At 39.1% G+C, this 20,064-nt stretch overlaps 1 protein-coding gene across 6 annotated transcripts in view; it reads left to right on the top strand.

Moving 5' to 3' along the window:
• Window positions 1–20,064, top strand: part of RALGPS1 (Ral GEF with PH domain and SH3 binding motif 1) — a 1,173,485-nt gene that overhangs the window by 217,490 nt on the left and 935,931 nt on the right. For all 6 annotated transcript variants that reach the window (XM_053695590.1, XM_053695591.1, XM_053695594.1 and 3 more), the window contains one exon: window positions 13,256–13,334. Coding sequence is in view for 1 of the 6 variants with exons in the window: in XM_053695589.1 (XP_053551564.1) it covers window positions 13,256–13,334 (79 nt within the window). In the remaining 5 variants the exon portion in view is untranslated. The remainder of the gene's footprint in view (window positions 1–13,255; window positions 13,335–20,064) is intronic.

Below are 20,064 nucleotides of genomic sequence, written 5' to 3'. Positions count from 1 at the left end.
CATTGTTTTAGTGTTTATAAGTTATACTGTATAACTGGTTTTAATCCCTGCAAATGAGTTAAAGTGACGGTCTAGTCAAAATGAAAGTATCCTGAATCAGATAGGGCAAGCAATTTTGAACAACTTTCCAATGTACTTTTATCATCAAATTTGCTTTGTTCTTTTCGTATTCTTTGTTGAAAGCTAAACCTAGGCAAGCTCATATGCTAATTTCTAACGCCTTGAAGGCCGCCTCTTACCTCAGTGCATTTTGACAGTTTTTCACAGCTCGACAGCGTTAGTTCACGTGTGCCTATAGATAACATTGGGCTCTCGCCCGTGGAGTTATTTATGAGTCAGTACTGATTGGCTAAAATGCAAGTCTGTTAAAATAACTGAAATAAGAGGAGCAGTCTGCAGAGGCTTAGATAAAAGGTAAACAATTTAGGGCAGAAAATTGGCACAGTGTCAAAAGTAATTATAGAAAGTATTAGAGGTATGTGTAAAACCTTGGTGCTGCCCCTTTAAATAGTATAACAATACAGGGTAGGGAGAGATAAGGGACCAAGAGGGGATTGCTAGCACTCAAACTCCTATTATTGTAATATGTTGTATCAAGACAGTTAGTATAAAGTGTCTATTGAGGTATTTAAAATTATAAGCTTTGTTGCTATTTAAAATAAATAGAATACATAAATAGTGATAAAAATCACTAGCTCACACACCATTATCGAAAATATAAAATCACTCACACCAAATATATATACAAAACACCTAACAGGCTGCACAATACCACCAAGTGAAGCCCCCCTGTATTCCTGGCCGATAACCGGATACTTCGGCTTCAGGTGACAGGGGAAAACACTGGTGGCTTAATGTACACGCAGTCAAGTAAGGTGGCAAAAAATATATATATGTTGGATTATAGAAACCCCACACAAACGCGTTTCGGCCGTTAAGCAGGCCTTTTTCAATGTGTCTTAGATAAAAAATGACAAGCCGAATGTCAGCTACAGCCTCTTTTTAAACTTTCAGCTTTAACGCTATTACAAATCACAAGCGTTTATTTCACACGCCCCCACTCATAGCCTATGGTATGCATTGGTTGTTATTTCCATTCAATACTGATGTGCTGATGAACTGGATAGGGTAGTGTGTGGAGACCGCTTCCGATACGTCCACACAAACACGCCCCCTGTCAGAAGTCTGTGAACCACTGCTAGTATTACTGCCACACTGAACTGTAGTTACGATCTTAGAACGGATCACATAAGATATTCATAATAGTGGATTATATATATGTTACCACACGATCGCAACAATTCAACTTAATACCATCTCAATAATTGCGCCGCTTTATTCAAGTTTCTACCCAGTGTTTTTACGTGTTATAATTTAATTGTCATGTCATGTACTAGAAACTTTCTGGCGAGGCATAAGTACCAGTGTTATTTCGATGGGACCAAATGCAATTGTATTAGATTGGAACCTCAAAATTACTGTCACGAAGACAGTCAGCACCGGATAATTCTGTAGAGAATTTCTCCAACATTGGTGTGTCCGGTCCACGGCGTCATCCTTACTTGTGGGAATATCTCTTCCCCAACAGGAAATGGCAAAGAGTCCCAGCAAAGCTGGCCATATAGTCCCTCCTAGGCTCCGCCCACCCCAGTCATTCTCTTTGCCGTTGCACAGGCAACATCTCCACGGAGATGGTTAAGAGTATGTGGTGTTTAGTTGTAGTTTTTTATTCTACTATCAAGAGTTTGTTATTTTAAAATAGTGCTGGTATGTACTATTTACTCTGAAACAGAAAAAGATGAAGAGTTCTGTTTGTGAGAGGAAGATGATTTTAGCAGACAGTAACTAAAATCGTTTGCTGTTTCCACATAGGACTGTTGAGATGAAGTAACTTCAGTTGGGGGAAACAGTTAGCAGACTTTTCTGCTTAAGGTATGACTAGCCATATTTCTAACAAGACTGTGTAATGCTGGAAGGCTGTCATTTCCCCTCATGGGGACCGGTAAGCCATTTTCTTAGTCAAGCAAACAGAATAAAGGGCTTAATATGGGCTATAAAACTGGTAGACACTTTTATGGGCAAAATCGATTGCTTTATTTGGGCATTTTATACATGTTTATGCTTGTAATTCACACTTATAAACTTGGGGAACGTTTTTTAACGTCAGGCACTGTGTTAGACACCTTTCCAGTCAGGAAGGGCCTTCCCAGTTGTAGGCTGAGCCTCATTTTCGCGCCATTATTGCGCAGTTACTTTTGAGAGCAAGACATGCAGATGCATGTGTGAGGATCTGAAAGTATTTGGAAAAGTTCCTAGAAGGCTTCATTTGGTATCGTATTCCCCCCTGGGTTTGGTAAAGTCGCAGCAAAGGCTGTAGCTGGGACTGTAGAGGGGTTAAACTGTAACCGGCTCCGGTTTCGTTATTTTAAGGGTTAAAGCTCTGAAAATTGGTGTGCAATACTTTGAATGCTTTAAGACACTGTGGTGAATTTGGTAAATTTTGAACAATTCCTTCATACTTTTTCACATATTCAGTAATAAAGTGTGCTCTGTTTAAAATTTAAAGAGACAGTAACGGTTTTGTTTTAAAACGGTTTTTGTGCTTTATTGACAAGTTTAAGCCTGTTTAACATGTCTGTACCTTCAGATAAGCTATGTTCTATATGTATGAAAGTCAATGTGTCTCCCTCTTCAAAATTATGTGATAATTGTGCCATAGCGTCCAAACAAAGTAAGGACAGTACTGCCACAGATAGTAAAATTGCCCAAGATGTTTCATCAGATGGAGTAGACATAGTTCTACATCATCTCCTTCTGTGTCTATGCCAGTTTTGCCCACGCAGGAGGCCCCTAGTACTTCTAGCACGCCAATGCTTATTACTATGCAACAATTGACGGCAGTAATGGATAACTCCATAGCAAATATTTTATCCAAAATGCCTGCATATCAGAGAAAGCGCGATTGCTCTGTTTTAAACACTGAAGAGCAGGAGGGCGCTGATGATAATTGCTCTGTCATACCCTCACACCAATCTGAAGGGGCCATGAGGGAGGTTTTGTCAGATGGGGAAATTTCAGATTCAGGAAAAATTTCTCAACAGGCTGAACCTGATGTTGTGACATTTAAATTTAAATTAGAGCATCTCCGCGCACTGCTTAAGGAGGTGTTATCTACTCTGGATGATTGTGACAACCTGGTCATTCCAGAAAAATTATGCAAGATGGACAAGTTCCTAGAGGTTCCGGTGCACCCCGACGCTTTTCCTATACCCAAGCGGGTGGCGGACATAGTGAATAAGGAGTGGGAGAAGCCTGGCATACCTTTTGTCCCCCCTCCTATATTTAAGAAATTATTTCCTATGGTCGACCCCAGAAAGGACTTATGGCAGACAGTCCCTAAGGTCGAGGGGGCAGTTTCTACTCTAAACAAGCGCACTACTATTCCTATCGAGGATAATTGTGCTTTCAAAGATCCTATGGATAAAAAATTGGAGGGTTTGCTTAAAAAATTTTTTGTACAGCAAGGTTACCTTCTGCAACCCATTTTGTGCATTGTTCCTGTCACTACAGCAGCGTGGTTCTGGTTCGAGGAACTAGAAAAGTCGCTCAGTAGAGAGACTCCATATGAGGAGGTTATGGACAGAGTTCACGCACTTAAGTTGGCTAATTCTTTTATTTTAGATGCCGCTTTGCAATTAGCTAGATTAGCGGCGAAAAATTCAGGGTTTGCAATTGTGGCGCGCAGAGCGCTTTGGCTAAAGTCTTGGTCAGCAGATGTATCATCCAAGATAAAATTGCTTAATATCCCCTTCATGGGTAAAACTCTCTTTGGGCCAGAATTGAAAGAGATTATCTCAGACATCACTGGGGGAAAGGGCCACGCCCTCCCACAAGATAGGCCTTTCAAAGCCAAGAATAAGTCTAATTTTCGTTCCTTTCGTAATTTCAGGAACGGACCGGCCTCTAATTCTGCATCCTCTAAGCAAGAGGGTAATGCTTCACAAACCAAACCAGCCTGGAAACCGATGCAAGGCTGGAACAAGGGTAAGCAGGCCAAGAAGCCTGCTGCTGCTAACAAAACAGCATGAAGGAGTAGCCCCCGATCCGGGACCGGATCTAGTAGGGGGCAGACTCTCTCTCTTTGCTCAGGCTTGGGCAAGAGATGTTCAGGCTCCCTGGACACTAGAAATAGTTTCTCAGGGTTATCTTCTGGAATTCAAGGAACTACCCCCAAGGGGAAGATTCCACATGTCTCACTTATCCTCAAACCAAATAAAGAGACAGGCATTCTTACATTGTGTAGAAGACCTGTTAAAGATGGGAGTGATACACCCAGTTCCATCGGCGGAACAAGGAATGGGATTTTACTCAAATCTGTTTGTAGTTCCCAAAAAAGAGGGAACTTTCAGACCAATTCTGGATTTAAAGATCCTAAACAAATTTCTCAGAGTACCATCGTTCAAAATGGAAACCATTCGAACGATTCTACCTACAATCCAGGAAGATCAATTTATGACTACCGTGGATCTAAAGGATGCGTATCTTCATATTCCTATCCACAAAGAACATCATCAGTTCCTAAGGTTCGCCTTTCTGGACAAACATTACCAGTTTGTGGCCCTCCCATTCGGGTTAGCCACTGCTCCAAGGATTTTCACAAAGGTACTCGGGTCCCTTCTAGCGGTTCTAAGACCAAGGGGCATTGCAGTAGTACCGTACTTGGACGACATTCTAATACAAGCGTCGTCTCTTTCAAAGGCAAAGGCTCACACAGACATCGTTCTGGCCTTTCTCAGATCTCACGGATGGAAGGTGAACATATAAAAAGTTCCCTGTCTCCGTCGACAAGAGTTCCCTTCTTGGGAACAATAATAGATTCTTTAGAAATGAGGATTTTCCTGACAGAAGTCAGAAAGTTAAAACTTCTAAACGCTTGTCAAGTTCTTCATTCTATTCCTCGTCCTTCAGTAGCTCAGTGCATGGAAGTAGTAGGGTTGATGGTTGCAGCAATGGACATAGTTCCTTTTGCGCGAATTCATCTAAGACCATTACAACTGTGCATGTTGAAACAGTGGAATGGGGACTATACAGACTTGTCTCCAGTGATTCAAGTAGATCAGAAGACCAGAGACTCACTCCGTTGGTGGCTAACCCTGGACCACCTGTCCCAGGGAATGAGCTTCCGCAGACCAGAGTGGGTCATCGTCACGACCGACGCCAGTCTAGTGGGCTGGGGCGCGGTCTGGGAATCCCTGAAAGCTCAGGGACTTTGGTCTCGGGAAGAGTCTCTTCTCCCGATAAACATTTTGGAACTAAGAGCGATATTCAATGCTCTCAGGGCTTGGCCTCAACTAGCAAAGGCCAGATTCATAAGATTCCAATCAGACAACATGACGACTGTTGCTTATATCAATCATCAGGGGGGAACAAGGAGTTCCCTGGCGATGAAAGAAGTGACCAAAATAATAAAATGGGCGGAGGATCACTCCTGCCGCCCTATCTGCGATCCACATCCCAGGTGTGGAAAACTGGGAGGCGGATTATCTGAGTCGTCAGACTTTCCATCCGGGGGAGTGGGAACTCCACCCAGAGATCTTTGCCCAATTGACTCAATTATGGGGCATTCCAGATATGGATCTGATGGCGTCTCGTCAGAACTTCAAGGTTCCTTGCTACGGGTCCAGATCCAGGGATCCCAAGGCGACTCTAGTGGATGCACTAGTAGCGCCTTGGACCTTCAACCTAGCTTATGTGTTTCCACCGTTTCCTCTCATTCCCAGGCTGGTAGCCAGGATCAAGCAGGAGAGGGCCTCGGTGATCTTGATAGCTCCTGCGTGGCCACGCAGGACTTGGTATGCAGACCTGGTGAATATGTCATCGGTTCCACCATGGAAGCTACCTTTGAGACAGGACCTTCTTGTACAGGGTCCATTCGAACATTCAAATCTGGTCTCCCTCCAGCTGACGGCTTGGAGATTGAACGCTTGATTCTATCAAAGCGTGGGTTTTCAGATTCTGTGATAGATACTCTGGTTCAAGCCAGAAAACCGGTAACTAGAAAAATTTACCATAAAATATGGAAAAGATATATCTGCTGGTGTGAATCCAAGGGATTCCCATGGAATAAGATAAAAATTCCTAAGATCCTTTCCTTTCTACAAGAAGGTTTGGATAAAGGATTATCAGCGAGTTCTCTAAAGGGACAGATTTCTGCTTTATCTGTCTTACTACACAAACGACTGGCAGCTGTGCCAGATGTTCAAGCATTTGTTCAGGCTCTGATTAGGATCAAGCCTGTTTACAGACCTTTGACTCCTCCCTGGAGTTTAAATCTAGTTCTTTCAGTTCTCCAAGGGGTTCCGTTTGAACCTTTACATTCCATAGATATTAAGTTGTTATCTTGGAATGTTTTGTTTTTGGTTGCTATTTCTTCTGCTAGAAGAGTTTCTGAGTTATCTGCTCTGCAGTGTACTCCGCCCTATCTGGTGTTCCATTCAGATAAGGTTGTTTTGCGTACTAAGCCTGGTTTTCTTCCAAAAGTTGTTTCCAACAAAAATATTAACCAGGAGATAGTTGTACCTTCTTTGTGTCCGAATCCAGTTTCAAAGAAGGAACGTTTGCTACACAATTTAGATGTAGTCCGTGCTCTAAAATTCTATTTAGAAGCTACAAAAGAGTTCAGACAAACATCTTCTCTGTTTGTCGTCTATTCTGGTAAAAGGAGAGGTCAAAAAGCGACTTCTACCTCTCTTTCCTTTTGGCTTAAAAGCATCATCCGATTGGCTTACGAGACTGCCGGACGGCAGCCTCCTGAAAGAATCACAGCTCACTCTACTAGGGCTGTGGCTTCCACATGGGCCTTCAAGAACGAGGCTTCTGTTGATCAGATATGTAAGGCAGCGACTTGGTCTTCACTGCACACTTTTGCCAAATTTTACAAATTTGATACTTTTGCTTCTTCGGAGGCTATTTTTGGGAGAAAGGTTTTGCAAGCCGTGGTGCCTTCTGTTTAGGTAACCTGATTTGCTCCCTCCCTTCATCCGTGTCCTAAAGCTTTGGTATTGGTTCCCACAAGTAAGGATGACGCCGTGGACCGGACACACCAATGTTGGAGAAAACAGAATTTATGCTTACCTGATAAATTACTTTCTCCAACGGTGTGTCTGGTCCACGGCCCGCCCTGGTTTTTTAATCAGGTTTGATGAATTATTTTCTCTAACTACAGTCACCACGGCACCCTATAGTTTCTCCTATTTTTTCCTCCTGTCCGTCGGTCGAATGACTGGGGTGGGCGGAGCCTAGGAGGGACTATATGGCCAGCTTTGCTGGGACTCTTTGCCATTTCCTGTTGGGGAAGAGATATTCCCACAAGTAAGGATGACGCCGTGGACCGGACACACCGTTGGAGAAAGTAATTTATCAGGTAAGCATAAATTCTGTTTTTACTACAGAGCGTTATATCCCGTGTACTTTCTCGTAGGGATTTAGTTACATTACATACGCGGTCCGCGCATTCCCATGTTCAGTGCTCATATTAATAAGGATTTGAATGCAATAATGTAGACATAGACCTAGCATCTTAAGCGTCTCACTCAGACATATAGCAGCAAATCAGCATTCTACAGACTAAACCCATCCATTATTTGAAATCATACCATAGACAAATGAGGCTGGAATTTAAAAGTTGATATGCTGTGCTGGCTTGGCTTGTAAAAAGAAGGAACAGAGAAAAAATGTACCTATTGTTACTTGACATACGCACATATGCTGTGAGGGCCCTTTCACAAGTATTCAAGCTTAAAGAGCTGGCGGTGGTGTATATTGTGTCTGTAAAGACTAAATTTGTGTCATATAAGAGACTGCTGACTGCCCTCACAGCATATCTACATATGCCACTGTAAAACAGTAATTATTTTGTATAGAAGCATTATTTTGTTAATAGAAGTATATCGGAAAAAATACTTCTATCTAATTGCAATGCACCCATGTACATTTTATTACTGACATTGCTATTACTGTAAGGTAAAATGTTGTTATGGAACTGTATACAATTTGAATGTGTGATACATTGTAAATCTGTTACACATCGACAACCACCAAAAAACACCCATGCTAAATAGTTTCTAAATTTTGTCCTGAGATTAAAAATACCCAATGTTTACGTGTTCTTTGCTTTTTTTTTGCAAGTTATAGGGCAATAAATACAAGTAGCACTTTGCTATTTCCAAACCACTTTTTTTTCAAAATTAACGATAGTTACATTGCAACACTGATATCTGTCAGGAAATTCTGAATATCCCTTGACATGTATATATTTAGAAGACATCCCAAAGTATTGATCTAGGCCCATTTTGGTATATTTCATGCCACCATTTCACTGCCAAATGCGATCAAATACATTTTTTTCTTCACTTTTCACAATTTTTTTCACAAACTTTAGGTTTCTAACTGAAATTATTTACAAACAACTTGTGCAATTATTGCATAAATGGTTGTAAATGCTTCTCTGGGATCCCCTTTGTTCATAAATTTCAGACATATATGGCTTTTTTGTAATTAGAAGGCTGCTAAATGCCACTGCGCACCTCACGTGTATTATGCCCAGCAGTGAAGGGGTTAATTAGGGAGCTTCTAGGGTTAATTTTAGCTTTAGTGTAGTAGACAACCCCAAGTATTGATCTAGGCCCATTTTGGTGTATTTCATGCCACCATTTCACTGCCAAATGCGATCAAATTCAAAAGAACGTTTCATTTTTCACAATTTTAGGTTTCTCACTGAAATTATTTACAAACAGCTTGTGCAATTATGGCACAAATGGTTGTAAATGCTTATCTATGATCCCCTTTGTTCAGAAATAGCAGACATATATGGCTTTGGCATTGTTTTTTGGTAATTAGAAGGCCGCTAAATCCCGCTGCTCATCACACGTGTATTATGGCTAGCAGTGAAGGGGTTAATTAGGTAGTTTGTAGGGAGCTTGCAGAGTTAATTTTAGCTTTAGTGTAGAGAACAGCCTCCCACCTGACACATCCCACCCCTGATCCCTCCCAAACAGTTCTCTTTCCTCCCCCACCCCACAATTGTCCCTGCCATCTTAAGTACTGGAAGAAAGTCTGCCAGTACTAAAATAAAATTTACTTATTATTTTAATATTTGCATATGCTGCTGTGTAGGATCCCCCCTTAGCCCCCAACCTCCCTGATTCCCCCCCCCAAACAGCTCTCTAACCCTCCCCCTCTGCCTTATTGGGGGCCATCTTGGGTACTGGCAGGTGTCTGCCAGTACCCAGTTTTCAAAAATAAAAATGGGTTTTATTTTTTTTTCTCCCGATTTTTTTCTGTAGTGTAGCTTCCCCCCCCCAGACTAACCCCCCACTCCCTGATTTTTTTTGTTATTTATTCCCCCCCCCCCTTTTCCCACTTTTAACTAAAGTTTTTCTGTAGTCTAGCGGTTCCCTCACTTCCTGTGCACACGCCCCCGGCTGCCCACGACCCCGACCCCCTCCACATCACAAGGCTCATCGATGGCCTCCACCCACCTCCCACACCAGCTCCCACCCACTAACGATACCGGCCATCGATGTCCGGTGCAGAGGGCCACAGAGTGCATCGGATGGCCAAGGACTGTTATTGCAGGATGCCTCGATATCAAGGCATCACTGCAATAACCGAAAAGCAGCTGGAAGTGATCAGGATCGCTTCCACCGCTTTCCCAGTCCGTTGACGTACAGGGTACATCCTCAGCCGTTAACTGTATTTTTTTTGAGGACGTACCCTGCATGTCGTCGGTCATTAAGGGGTTAATATAACAGTGTTGGTTATGCAAAACTGGGGAATGGGTAATAAAGGGATTATCTATATTTTTAAACAATAACAATCCTGGAGTAGACTGTCCCTTTAAACACATTGAGGTCCAGAGTAGCAATGCAATACTGGGAGCTAGCTGATGACATCTGGTGAGCCAGTGATGAGGTATACCTGTGCAAGCACCAGTCATTAGCTATAGCTCCCAGTGGTTCAATGTTGTTTCCGAGTCTACCTAGGCATGCCTTTCATTAAAGGATGCCAAGAGAATGAAGTGAATTTCATAACTATAAAAGTAAATGTATCAGAATCGTGAGCTTTTATAACATTCCCTCCCCCCTTCGAGCCCCTGTGTGTGTGATGCAGCAGCTCCAGCAGCTGCAGAAGATAAGGGGCTTCAGGTGTCATATCTGGTCTGGCTGCAGGGGCCCTGTATATGTCCTGAGGTTGCACATAAGCAGGTAACAGACTAAAGGATATTTGATAGTATGTATCTGAGCTGAGATCTCACTTAAAGGGACAGATCACTTTAACACATTCTATCATGCATATGAAATACCTCTATTCATACATGTTAAAATATTCTTTCAGGAAAAAAGGTAAAGCTGTTTATGTTGATTTTTGTGTTATCAGGAAGTTTGTGGCTCTGTACAACTAGAGTTGACCATGCTTTCCCCCATAACAGTACTGGGCAATCTGTAGGTAGCAAAAGCTCTAACATACACTACACGCTTGATCCTACCATAAATAGTTTTCACAACTTGGCTGCCAGTAACACACACATCTATAATTATTATTATTATTATCAGTTATTGGTAGAGGGCCAACAGATTTTGCAGCACTAATTTGGTTGCCAGTATGTAAACAGTAAAGATTTGATGATCCCCTTTACTGGCTATCACTTTTTTTCTGCTCCATATATGTAATGCATTGAGACGTAGGAGGCATTATACATTTAGAAATCATGGACTTTTAATTTTCTATTATTTTGTGACAATTTTTCTGGATAGCCGTTAAAAATACTAGACTGTCCAGTTGAGTACTGGACACCTGGCAACCCTATGTACAACTGGGCCTCAAGGACTGATTGCTCACTGGCTGATCAGCAGAACTCCCACTGCATTACTGGTGGACAGTCATACACCTCACAAGCATAATTTTTCTTTGTATTGGAACATATAGTTTGATTTTAAATAACTTTTCAATTTACTTCTATTATGAAATTTGCTTTGTTCTCTTGATATCCTTTGTTAAAAGAGCAGCAATGCACTACTGGGAGCTAGCTTGACACATCTGGTGAACCAATGACGAGACAGAGTCATTTATGTGCTGCCACCAATCAGCAGCTAGCTCCCAGTAGTGCATTGCTGCGCTTCAGGCTACCTAGGTATGCTTTTCAGCTAAGGATACCAAAAGAACAAAGAAAACTAGGTAATAGAAGTAAATTGAAAAGTTGTTTATAATTGTATGCTCTGTCTGAATTTGGGGACCATGTGACTTGATACATTTTTCTGAGGTTTCTGTTGTCCATATGACAATACATGTCCATATAATGGAGTTACGAGGGTCATGCATTTGATCTGAGGTTTCATATTTGGGCATATAGGGTACATAATCTATGCCGTACACACTCCTGCCTCCTTCGCACAGTCTGCAGAGGTAAATAACAATACAATAAGGCATAACACATACTCATTGTGTACTCCATTGTTTTTTCTTTCTGTACAATGATACCAGTTATAATATGCTCTTTCATAGACTCCCTGTAGCAGTTTTATGTTTTCATTGAGTGCAGTGAACATGTCCCACCTAGATGGTAAAAACCATAGATCTGATGTAAATGTTCTTACTGTATTTACAAGAGATGAGGGCTCTTGAGGGTACAGATCTGACAGGCTGGTACATTTTGTTGGCACTGACCTTTCTCAGGGACACTGAGTGGGCTGCTATTTGCTAATAGACTAGGCTGGCTGACCCTGCTATGTATAATGCCACAGGCAAATGTCCATTCACATAACTGTGATCTGTTCCCAAGAGGCGCGCCCTTGTCTAACCAAATAACCGGCTCTTTGTCGTTATGGTTACACCCTATTACTATAGAAGACATGTTTGTTTCCATAACAACAGCAATGTGTTATCTGCAAAGCTTGTATTATTTAAAACCCAAGGCTGACACTCTAATAACAGAATATTTATTTGGCACAAATTAAAGCCAATTTCCCTGTGTCCCCCTGCACTGTGTGTGGATGTTTATTGGGCCACTTTATAGTGATGCTGGTACTTTTGTGATGTGCACTGTTCTTGTTTAATAAAATACCTACTATGTTTGTCTTCACAATTGAATATGGAACGTACAATATCCCAAGAGACGGAATCTTGCATAAGTTGTATGAAGATGGTTTAATTTATGTTTGCTCATTTCTACGCTGTACTTGAGCATTGTTCATTTATGTGTTTGCTCATTTCTAGTTTGTATTAATTAAATAAATATGCCATGTGATTATTCCCAGCTGTGCATTATTTGTTACAAAAGTATTCTTGCATAAAGTTAAGTAAACAGCAGCATTTATCTTCCTCTCACTATTTTCATGTGGGTTTGATCTTCACTAAATGTATGTGGGTGGCTGGGCATATATTTTCTATATTATTTACATTTTCCTAATGTTAAATAACATTTTCTACCCATTTGTGCCAATTTACATATCTCCAATTACAGAAACATTGTACTCCTCTGATCATGAATATGACTGACTCTACAATTGTTAAAGTGATGGTAATTTTAAACGTTTGGCTAAATCTATACATAAAGAAATGTATTCAATTAATTGGACCCTCATTCATGATTTTAATATAATATAGGCTGTAACCTAATTTGATTAGTTTAATTGTTTGCTTACATTGCCCTTCTCTGGCCGCCCACCGCAAATGTAATTTTTTTTCAAGAGGTGACGTTTTCACTTCGTATCCAATAGCAGTGCTAGCCATACGGCTCTGAACACCCTTTGAAACTTTTTTTTTTTTGAGTGCCGTATGACAAGCGCTGCTATTGAAAACAGTAAAAACGTCACCTCTGGGAAAAAAAATACTTTTGCGATGGGTGGCCAGAAAATTAGGTTACAGCCTACATTTTATTAAAATCATGAATGAAGGTCCAATTAATTTAATACATCCATTCTGTATAGCTTTAGCTAATCGTTGAAATTTACCATCACTTTAAGTAAAAGTTGTTTAATCTAGTACTGCAGTATAGTTTCCCCCTCACAGCATATGTACATATGCTGCTGTAAAACAGTTTGGTCTAGAAACATTTTTTTGTTAATAGAAGTATATTGCAAAAATACTTCTATTTAATTAAAATGCACCATGCACATTTTATTAATGGCATTTTTATCACTTTAAGGTAAAATGTTGATTTGGAAGAAAATAACTCACCTCTGTATTATTTTAACAGAAACAGCCTTTTGGCTCCTGTATGTCCTGTGACTCATGAAGACCAGCATTGTTTTTTGATTAGAGAAGCTATAATATGGGTAAGTGTTATGTGTGTTGTTTTATGTTATGTGCATGGCAATAACACAAAGCTTCGTTATATTGTAAACATTATGTCTGAGCTTTGTTATCTTTATTATTATTTCATTTAAACACATAGTAGAAAAACAAAACTGAACACTGAAGGACCTGAGGGCCCCGGTTTTCCCCTGGGAACATACTGTCTAGTTGTGTATGTGTTTAAATAAACAAACATGTATTTAAAGACCCAAAACATATAGAAAACATAATTTATGTAAGAACTTACCTGATAAATTCCTTTATTTTATATTGGCAAGAGACCATGAGCTAGTGACGTTTGGGATATACAATCCTACCAGGAGTTTCCCAAACCTCAAAATGCCTATAAATACACCCCTCACCACACCCACAATTCAGTTTAACGAATAGCCAAGTAGTGGGTGATAAAATAAGGAGTAAAAAAAGCATGCAAAAAGAGGAGCTGGAAATAAAATTGTGCTTTTATACAAAAATCATAACCACCATAAAAAGGGTGGGCCTCATGGACTCTTGCCAATATGAAATAAATGAATTTATCAGGTAAGTTCTTACATAAATTATGTTTTCTTTCATGTAATTGGCAAGAGTCCATGAGCTAGTGATGTGTGGAATAAAATAAAAACCGCTATTTCCGCTGAAAAAAATTAAATCCACACAAAAAATAAGCTTTGCTCATAAATTAAAGAAAAAAATTAAAACATAAGCAGAAACTGAAAGGGCTGCCTGAAGAACTTTTCTACCAAAAATTGTTTCAAAAGAAGCAAATACATCAAAACAGTAAAATTAGTAAATGTATGGAAAGAAAACCAAGTTATTGCTTTGCAAAACTAAACAACCGAATCTTCATTCTTAAAAGCCCAAGAAGTGGCCACTGAACTAGTAGATTGAGCTGTGATTCTCTGAAACGAAGACTGTCCCGCCTCTAAATAAGCTTTAAAAAACAAAAGCTTAAAAATGAACAATACTTTCCAATAAAGTAGTCTAATATTCAAAGTATGCATAGCTCAAACGGAAGAGCCTGCAAAGCCTTAAAAAAACAATTTAAGACTCCAAGGAGGAGAAATTGATTAAATAGCAGATATGAACAGAAGTCTGAACAAAACCGTAAATATCTGTAAAAACAATAAACTTTTCTTTACTTATAAAAAGAAACAGAAAAAACAAAGATGTGCCTCAAAAAAATACAGACAAATCTTAAACCAAACCATCCTGAAGAAACTGAAATATTCTAGGAATTCTAAGAGAATGCCAAGAGAATTTATGAAAAGAACACTATAAAATATAGATTTACCAAACCTTATAATAAATGTTCTTTAAAACAGATTTATAAGCCTGCAACATAGTGATAAAAAACTGAGTCAGAGAAACCTCTATGACTAAACACTAAACAATTTCCATACCTTCAAATTAGTAATTTGAAACGCGATGGAAAAATTGCCCCTAAAACAAGAGGGCTGGCCAAAGAAAAAGCAGCCAAGGATGGCAACTAGACATCCGAACAAGATCCACATACCAAACCTGAGAGGCCATTCTGATGCTATCAGAAACGTATGAGACTATTCCAATATGATCTTGAAGAACACCTAGAAGAAAAAAAACAGAAGCGGAAGGATGTAGCCAGGTGGCAAAAACCAAGACACTGCTAATGTATCCACAATTTCCACCTGAGGATCCCTAGACCTAAAAAGGTACCTGGGAAATTGAGAGAACACATCTGTATAGAGATACCCCTCTCCCAGATGTAAAGATTGATGGTTGATATAATCCATCTCCCAAATGTCTAAACAAGAGATAAAAATCTTAAAGATTAGACAGGAGATAAAAACCACCTAAAAACGTATTCAAGATACTTCTTAATTGCTAAGGAACTGTGAGTCCCTATTAAATGCTTGACATATACCACAATTGTGATATTGTCTGTCTGAAAGAAAAATTCTCTCCTAAAAGAAGCCAAGCCTGAAAGAGCTCTGAAAATAGCACGGGTTCAAAATAACGATTGGAAAACTCTTCTCTGGAAGTTTCCAAACCCCTAGTTCTGTCAAATACCCTCAGACAGCTCCCCAACCTGCAAGTCTTGCATCCATTAAGAATGCAGTCCAGGAAGGACGAACAAAAGGAGGCCCCCTGAATAAAACAATGATAGACTAATCATCAAAAACAGAGAAAGTGTTTAGGATTTAAGAATATCAACTGTGATATCTGAAAATAATCCTTGTATCATAGATTCAGTATGCAAAGCAAAAAGAGATCTCAAGTGAAAAACGAGCAAAAGGAACCACGCCCGATGCTGCAGTTATGAGACCTAAGACTTTCATGCACATAGCGACTGAAATAAATATTCCAGACTGTAAGTTAAACAGGCTAACGCCAATTACAATTGACTTTTGTCCGATAAAGACATGAACACAGAATCCATCTAAAAACCCAAAAAGAAGTGTAAATTAAATCCTCTATCTATGTTTTGAAGAAACAAAACTTAGTTGATTCATAAGAGAGTCCAAAAAAGAAAGATCCATATAAATGAATACTGCATGTATTGGGTACTTGTGTGTCGAATTACCCGTAAGGGACTCAAAATGCTGCTCATTAAATCAACCTCACCAGGAATCTTATCTGCAACCCTCAGGTTGCTACAGAGCTCAGCCACAGTGCATTAGTATGCTAAGCTTATCTGTCCATCTTTAATAAAAGAAAATGTTAAAGCTAATACCAAGATACCATTCAAATAAGGAAGCACCACCATACCTTACTGACAAATTGGTAAAGCTTATTTAAAAAAGAAAATCTCAGAATCTACAAGTGATCTGAACGAAATTAAAATATGAGGATAAACATCCTGAAAAATGGAGTGGACATGAAATGACCTTAACAAAAAGGCATAATAGTCCTTATAATAGCCAACATAAAAGTTGAAACTCTAGCAAAACAATAGAAAAGTCTTCAGATCCAAAAATGGACTGAATAAACCCTTTTCCTTTGGGACAATGGAATTGAATAGAAACCCAAACCCAGTTCCTGAAAAAGAACTGGCATAATCACCGCTGAAAAGAATTCATTGTGTACTGAGAAAGAAAGATTCTTCCCATCGAAGGTCTCATTCTGAAAATCTATTCAAACCCTAAGAATAATATAGATTTTGGACTGATCCAAAAACAATTGAGTCTGCCCCCCACCAGAAGGACAGGTTAGAGAACCGCACCTTCATGCAGTCTAATAACTAGTAAATATATAGCATTTTTCTCCCAAAAGGATACAAAAAACGCTTTTTCAGTGCTTACATTCGGAAGTAACCAAATTAGCAGCTGAAAAAAACAGTTGTTATTATTACCCAAATAAATGGTGTACAATAAATTGACCTTAAAAGGCCAGAGGGCTGTAATAACCCTGCCGGAATATGAATCATAGACCCTTGGATCTAGAACAACATTTGTATTCAGGACATTTACCAACTGATCTACATCACCGGACTTAATGTAGGGCAGAAAAAAATTCTAGATCTCCAACAATAGTGGAGAAAATAGAAATCAAACAAATTATTATCCTATCAAGATAGAGATAATAAAATATTTTCGAAATCATAATAATAGATATAGTAAACATAATTAAATGAATACATCTGAAGTAAATAAACAGTTATATACTTGAGAATCTGAAACTGCTTATACTAACTGTTCAACAAAGGTTGAGAAAACAGCAATGTCAGCCATAGATAAAGCTGAGTTAAAATATAAACAGTACGTGAATATGCTCTACCAAGGTTATATTCACAAATTCTAAAGAATCCTGAAAATAAGTACCAATCTCCCTAGAAATAGTAGTACAGTCCCAAGAGGGAATCAGGATAAACATTCTCTAGAATATAATACAAATAGTATATTGAATAGGAAAAAAACCTCAAGAGCAAAAAAATCCAGTTTTAAAAATAATTCATAACATACGGCTAGATTATGAGTTTTGCGGTATGAGTGAAAAAGCATCGTTATGGCTCTTTTTCACTACCCGCTGGTATTACGAGTTTTGCACGTATATGTGTACCGCACACTTTTTTGGCCGTAACACAACGTAACTACCGCAGCTTTTAAAAAGTCCTTTTTCAATGGGACTTCCACAGCGCCGGTATTACGAGTTTGCCTGTCCGGCCAAAAAGTGAGCGGTACAACCTATACCGTCAAGATCCATACCGTAAACTGAAAGTCAGTAGTTATGGGTTTTATGCTACAACTAAAGTGCTAAAAAGTACACTAACACCCATAAACTACCTATTAACCCCTAAACCGAGGCCCTCCCATATCGCAAACAATAAAATAAAATTATTAACCCCTAATCTGCTATTCCCGACATCGCCACCACTAGAATAAACATATTAACCCCTAAACCACTGCACTCCCGCATCGTAAACACTAGTTAAATATTAACCACTAATCTGCTGTCCCTAACATCGCCGCAACCTACATTACTGTTATTAACCCCTTATCTGCTGCCCCCAAAATCGCTGCTACTATACTAAAGTTATTAACTCCTAACACCCCTAACTTTAATATAATTAAAATTAAATCTAAATAAATATTACTATCAATAATTCCTATTTAAAACTAAATACTTTCCTATAAAATAAACCCTAAGATAGCTACAATATAACTAATAGTTATAGTGTATCTAGCTTAGGTTTTATTTTTATTTCACAGGCAAGTTTGTATTTATTTTAACTAGGTTGACTAGTTAGTAAATAGTTATTAACTATTTAATAACTACCTAGCTAAAATAAATACAAATTTACCTGTAAAAAAAACCCCTAACCTGTCTTACACTAACACCTAACCTTACACTACAATTAAATCAATTACATTAATTAAATACAATTAACTAAATTACAAAAAACAAACACTAAATTACACAAAATAAAAAAGAAATTATCAAATATTTAAACGAATTACACCTAATCTAATAGCCCTATCAAAATAAAAAAGCCCCCCAAAAATAAAAAACCCCTAGCCTACAATAAACTACCAATGGCCCTTAAAAGGGCCTTTTGCGGGGCATTGCCCCAAATAAATAAATCAGCTCTTTTACCTGTAAAAAAAAAAAATGCAATCAACCCCTCAACAGTAAAACCCACCACCCACACAACCAACCCCTCAAATAAAATCCTATCTAAAAAAACCTAAGCTCCCCATTGCCCTTAAAAGGGCATATAGCTCTTTTTCTGCCCAAACCCTAATCTAAAAATAAAACCCACACAATAAACCCTTAAAAAAACCTAAAACTAACCCCCGAAGATCCACTTACAGTTTTTGCAGTAGTCTTCAGCGAAGCCGGCAGTAGTCTTCATCCAGACGGCATCTTCTATCTTCTTCCATCCGGCGCGGAGCGGCTCCATCTTCAAGACATCCGGCGCGGAGCAGCCTCTTCTTTCCATGGCTAACGAAGAATGAAGATGGCGTCCCTTGAATTCTGGCGTCCCTAATAGAATTCTTTCAGCCAATCGGAATTAAAGGTGAAAAAATCCTATTGGCTAATGCAATCAGCCAATAGGATTGAGCTTCATTCCTATTCGCTGATCCAATCAGCCAATAGGATTGAGCTTGCATTCTATTGGCTGTTCCAATCATCCAATAGAATGTGAGCTCAATCATATTGGCTTATTGGATCAGCCAATAGGATTGAAGCTCAATCCTATTGGCTGATTGCATTAGCCAATAGGATTTTTTCACCTTTAATTCCGATTGGCTGATAGAATTCTATTTGTCCTTCGCTCCTCTACTGGAAGTCTATTCCATGTGAAGATACCCTCTAGTGTCCCTCTTTATGTAACAAATTATTTTTGCTTAGGGTTTGCCACCTTTTCTGAAAAATAGTACAGGCCTTTCTATTTAGCATACATTAACATAAATAATTTTACAGTATATATTAGGAACTGATGCTGCTAGAATTGATTTTAAATGTTCTTTGGTTGATAATTAGATTCCAATACACTTAGAAGATATTTGACCATCAGAGCGTCTTTATTTCTATCTTTAATCTTTATTTTCAACTTTGACCTGAACCATAAAAATACCGTCCGTGTCAGAGTACCAGCTGAGTGGTAACTCTATTTTTCTTCAGCTTAAAGTGACATTGCACTTCAGTCATGCATATCAAAGAGATGCATTAATAAGTGGCATGTATATATATTCACCATTTGCCTGTATTTATAAACTTATACACCAGTCCCTTGTTCCAGCTGTGAAGCTTTAAAGAATATTGTAAAGCTTTCTCTTTGTCGATAAAGTTCTGTAGATACCTCATTACACAACAGATCTGAAAAATCCACCATCTAGAAAATGCCTGTCCAGTAACATAACGATCTTTCATCCTGGAGCACGAGTCTGAGTAGCATGGCCATAAAACAGTCAGGGGGATAAGTAAACTGATCAGGCATTGAATTGCCCCTGCCAACTAAATTTGCTCAGGAAACAATCATCATTACCACTTAAGTGCAGTGCCTGCTGGTAATTATCCGCTTGCCACCTCACCACTCATCCTTATCATGGGCCCCTAATCATTCCTAAACTAGGGCCAACTGGTATATGGGTTAGCAAAAGGTCCTAGGCATATTAGGTTTTTGAAGAGGTAGATGTTATTTCTTATTGTCCTTCCAAACCATGGGCCTTCGGTTACCCATTGTTTGGTACCTTATTACCTGTTGCGTAGTTCAGTTACCTTATCACCTGT

Source organism: Bombina bombina, chromosome 12, assembly GCF_027579735.1.
Source record: "Bombina bombina isolate aBomBom1 chromosome 12, aBomBom1.pri, whole genome shotgun sequence".
NCBI classification, from domain to species: Eukaryota; Metazoa; Chordata; class Amphibia; order Anura; family Bombinatoridae; genus Bombina; species Bombina bombina.
The sequence above is the reverse complement of the archived record's forward strand: the minus strand, read 5'-3'. Positions and strand labels throughout refer to the sequence as shown.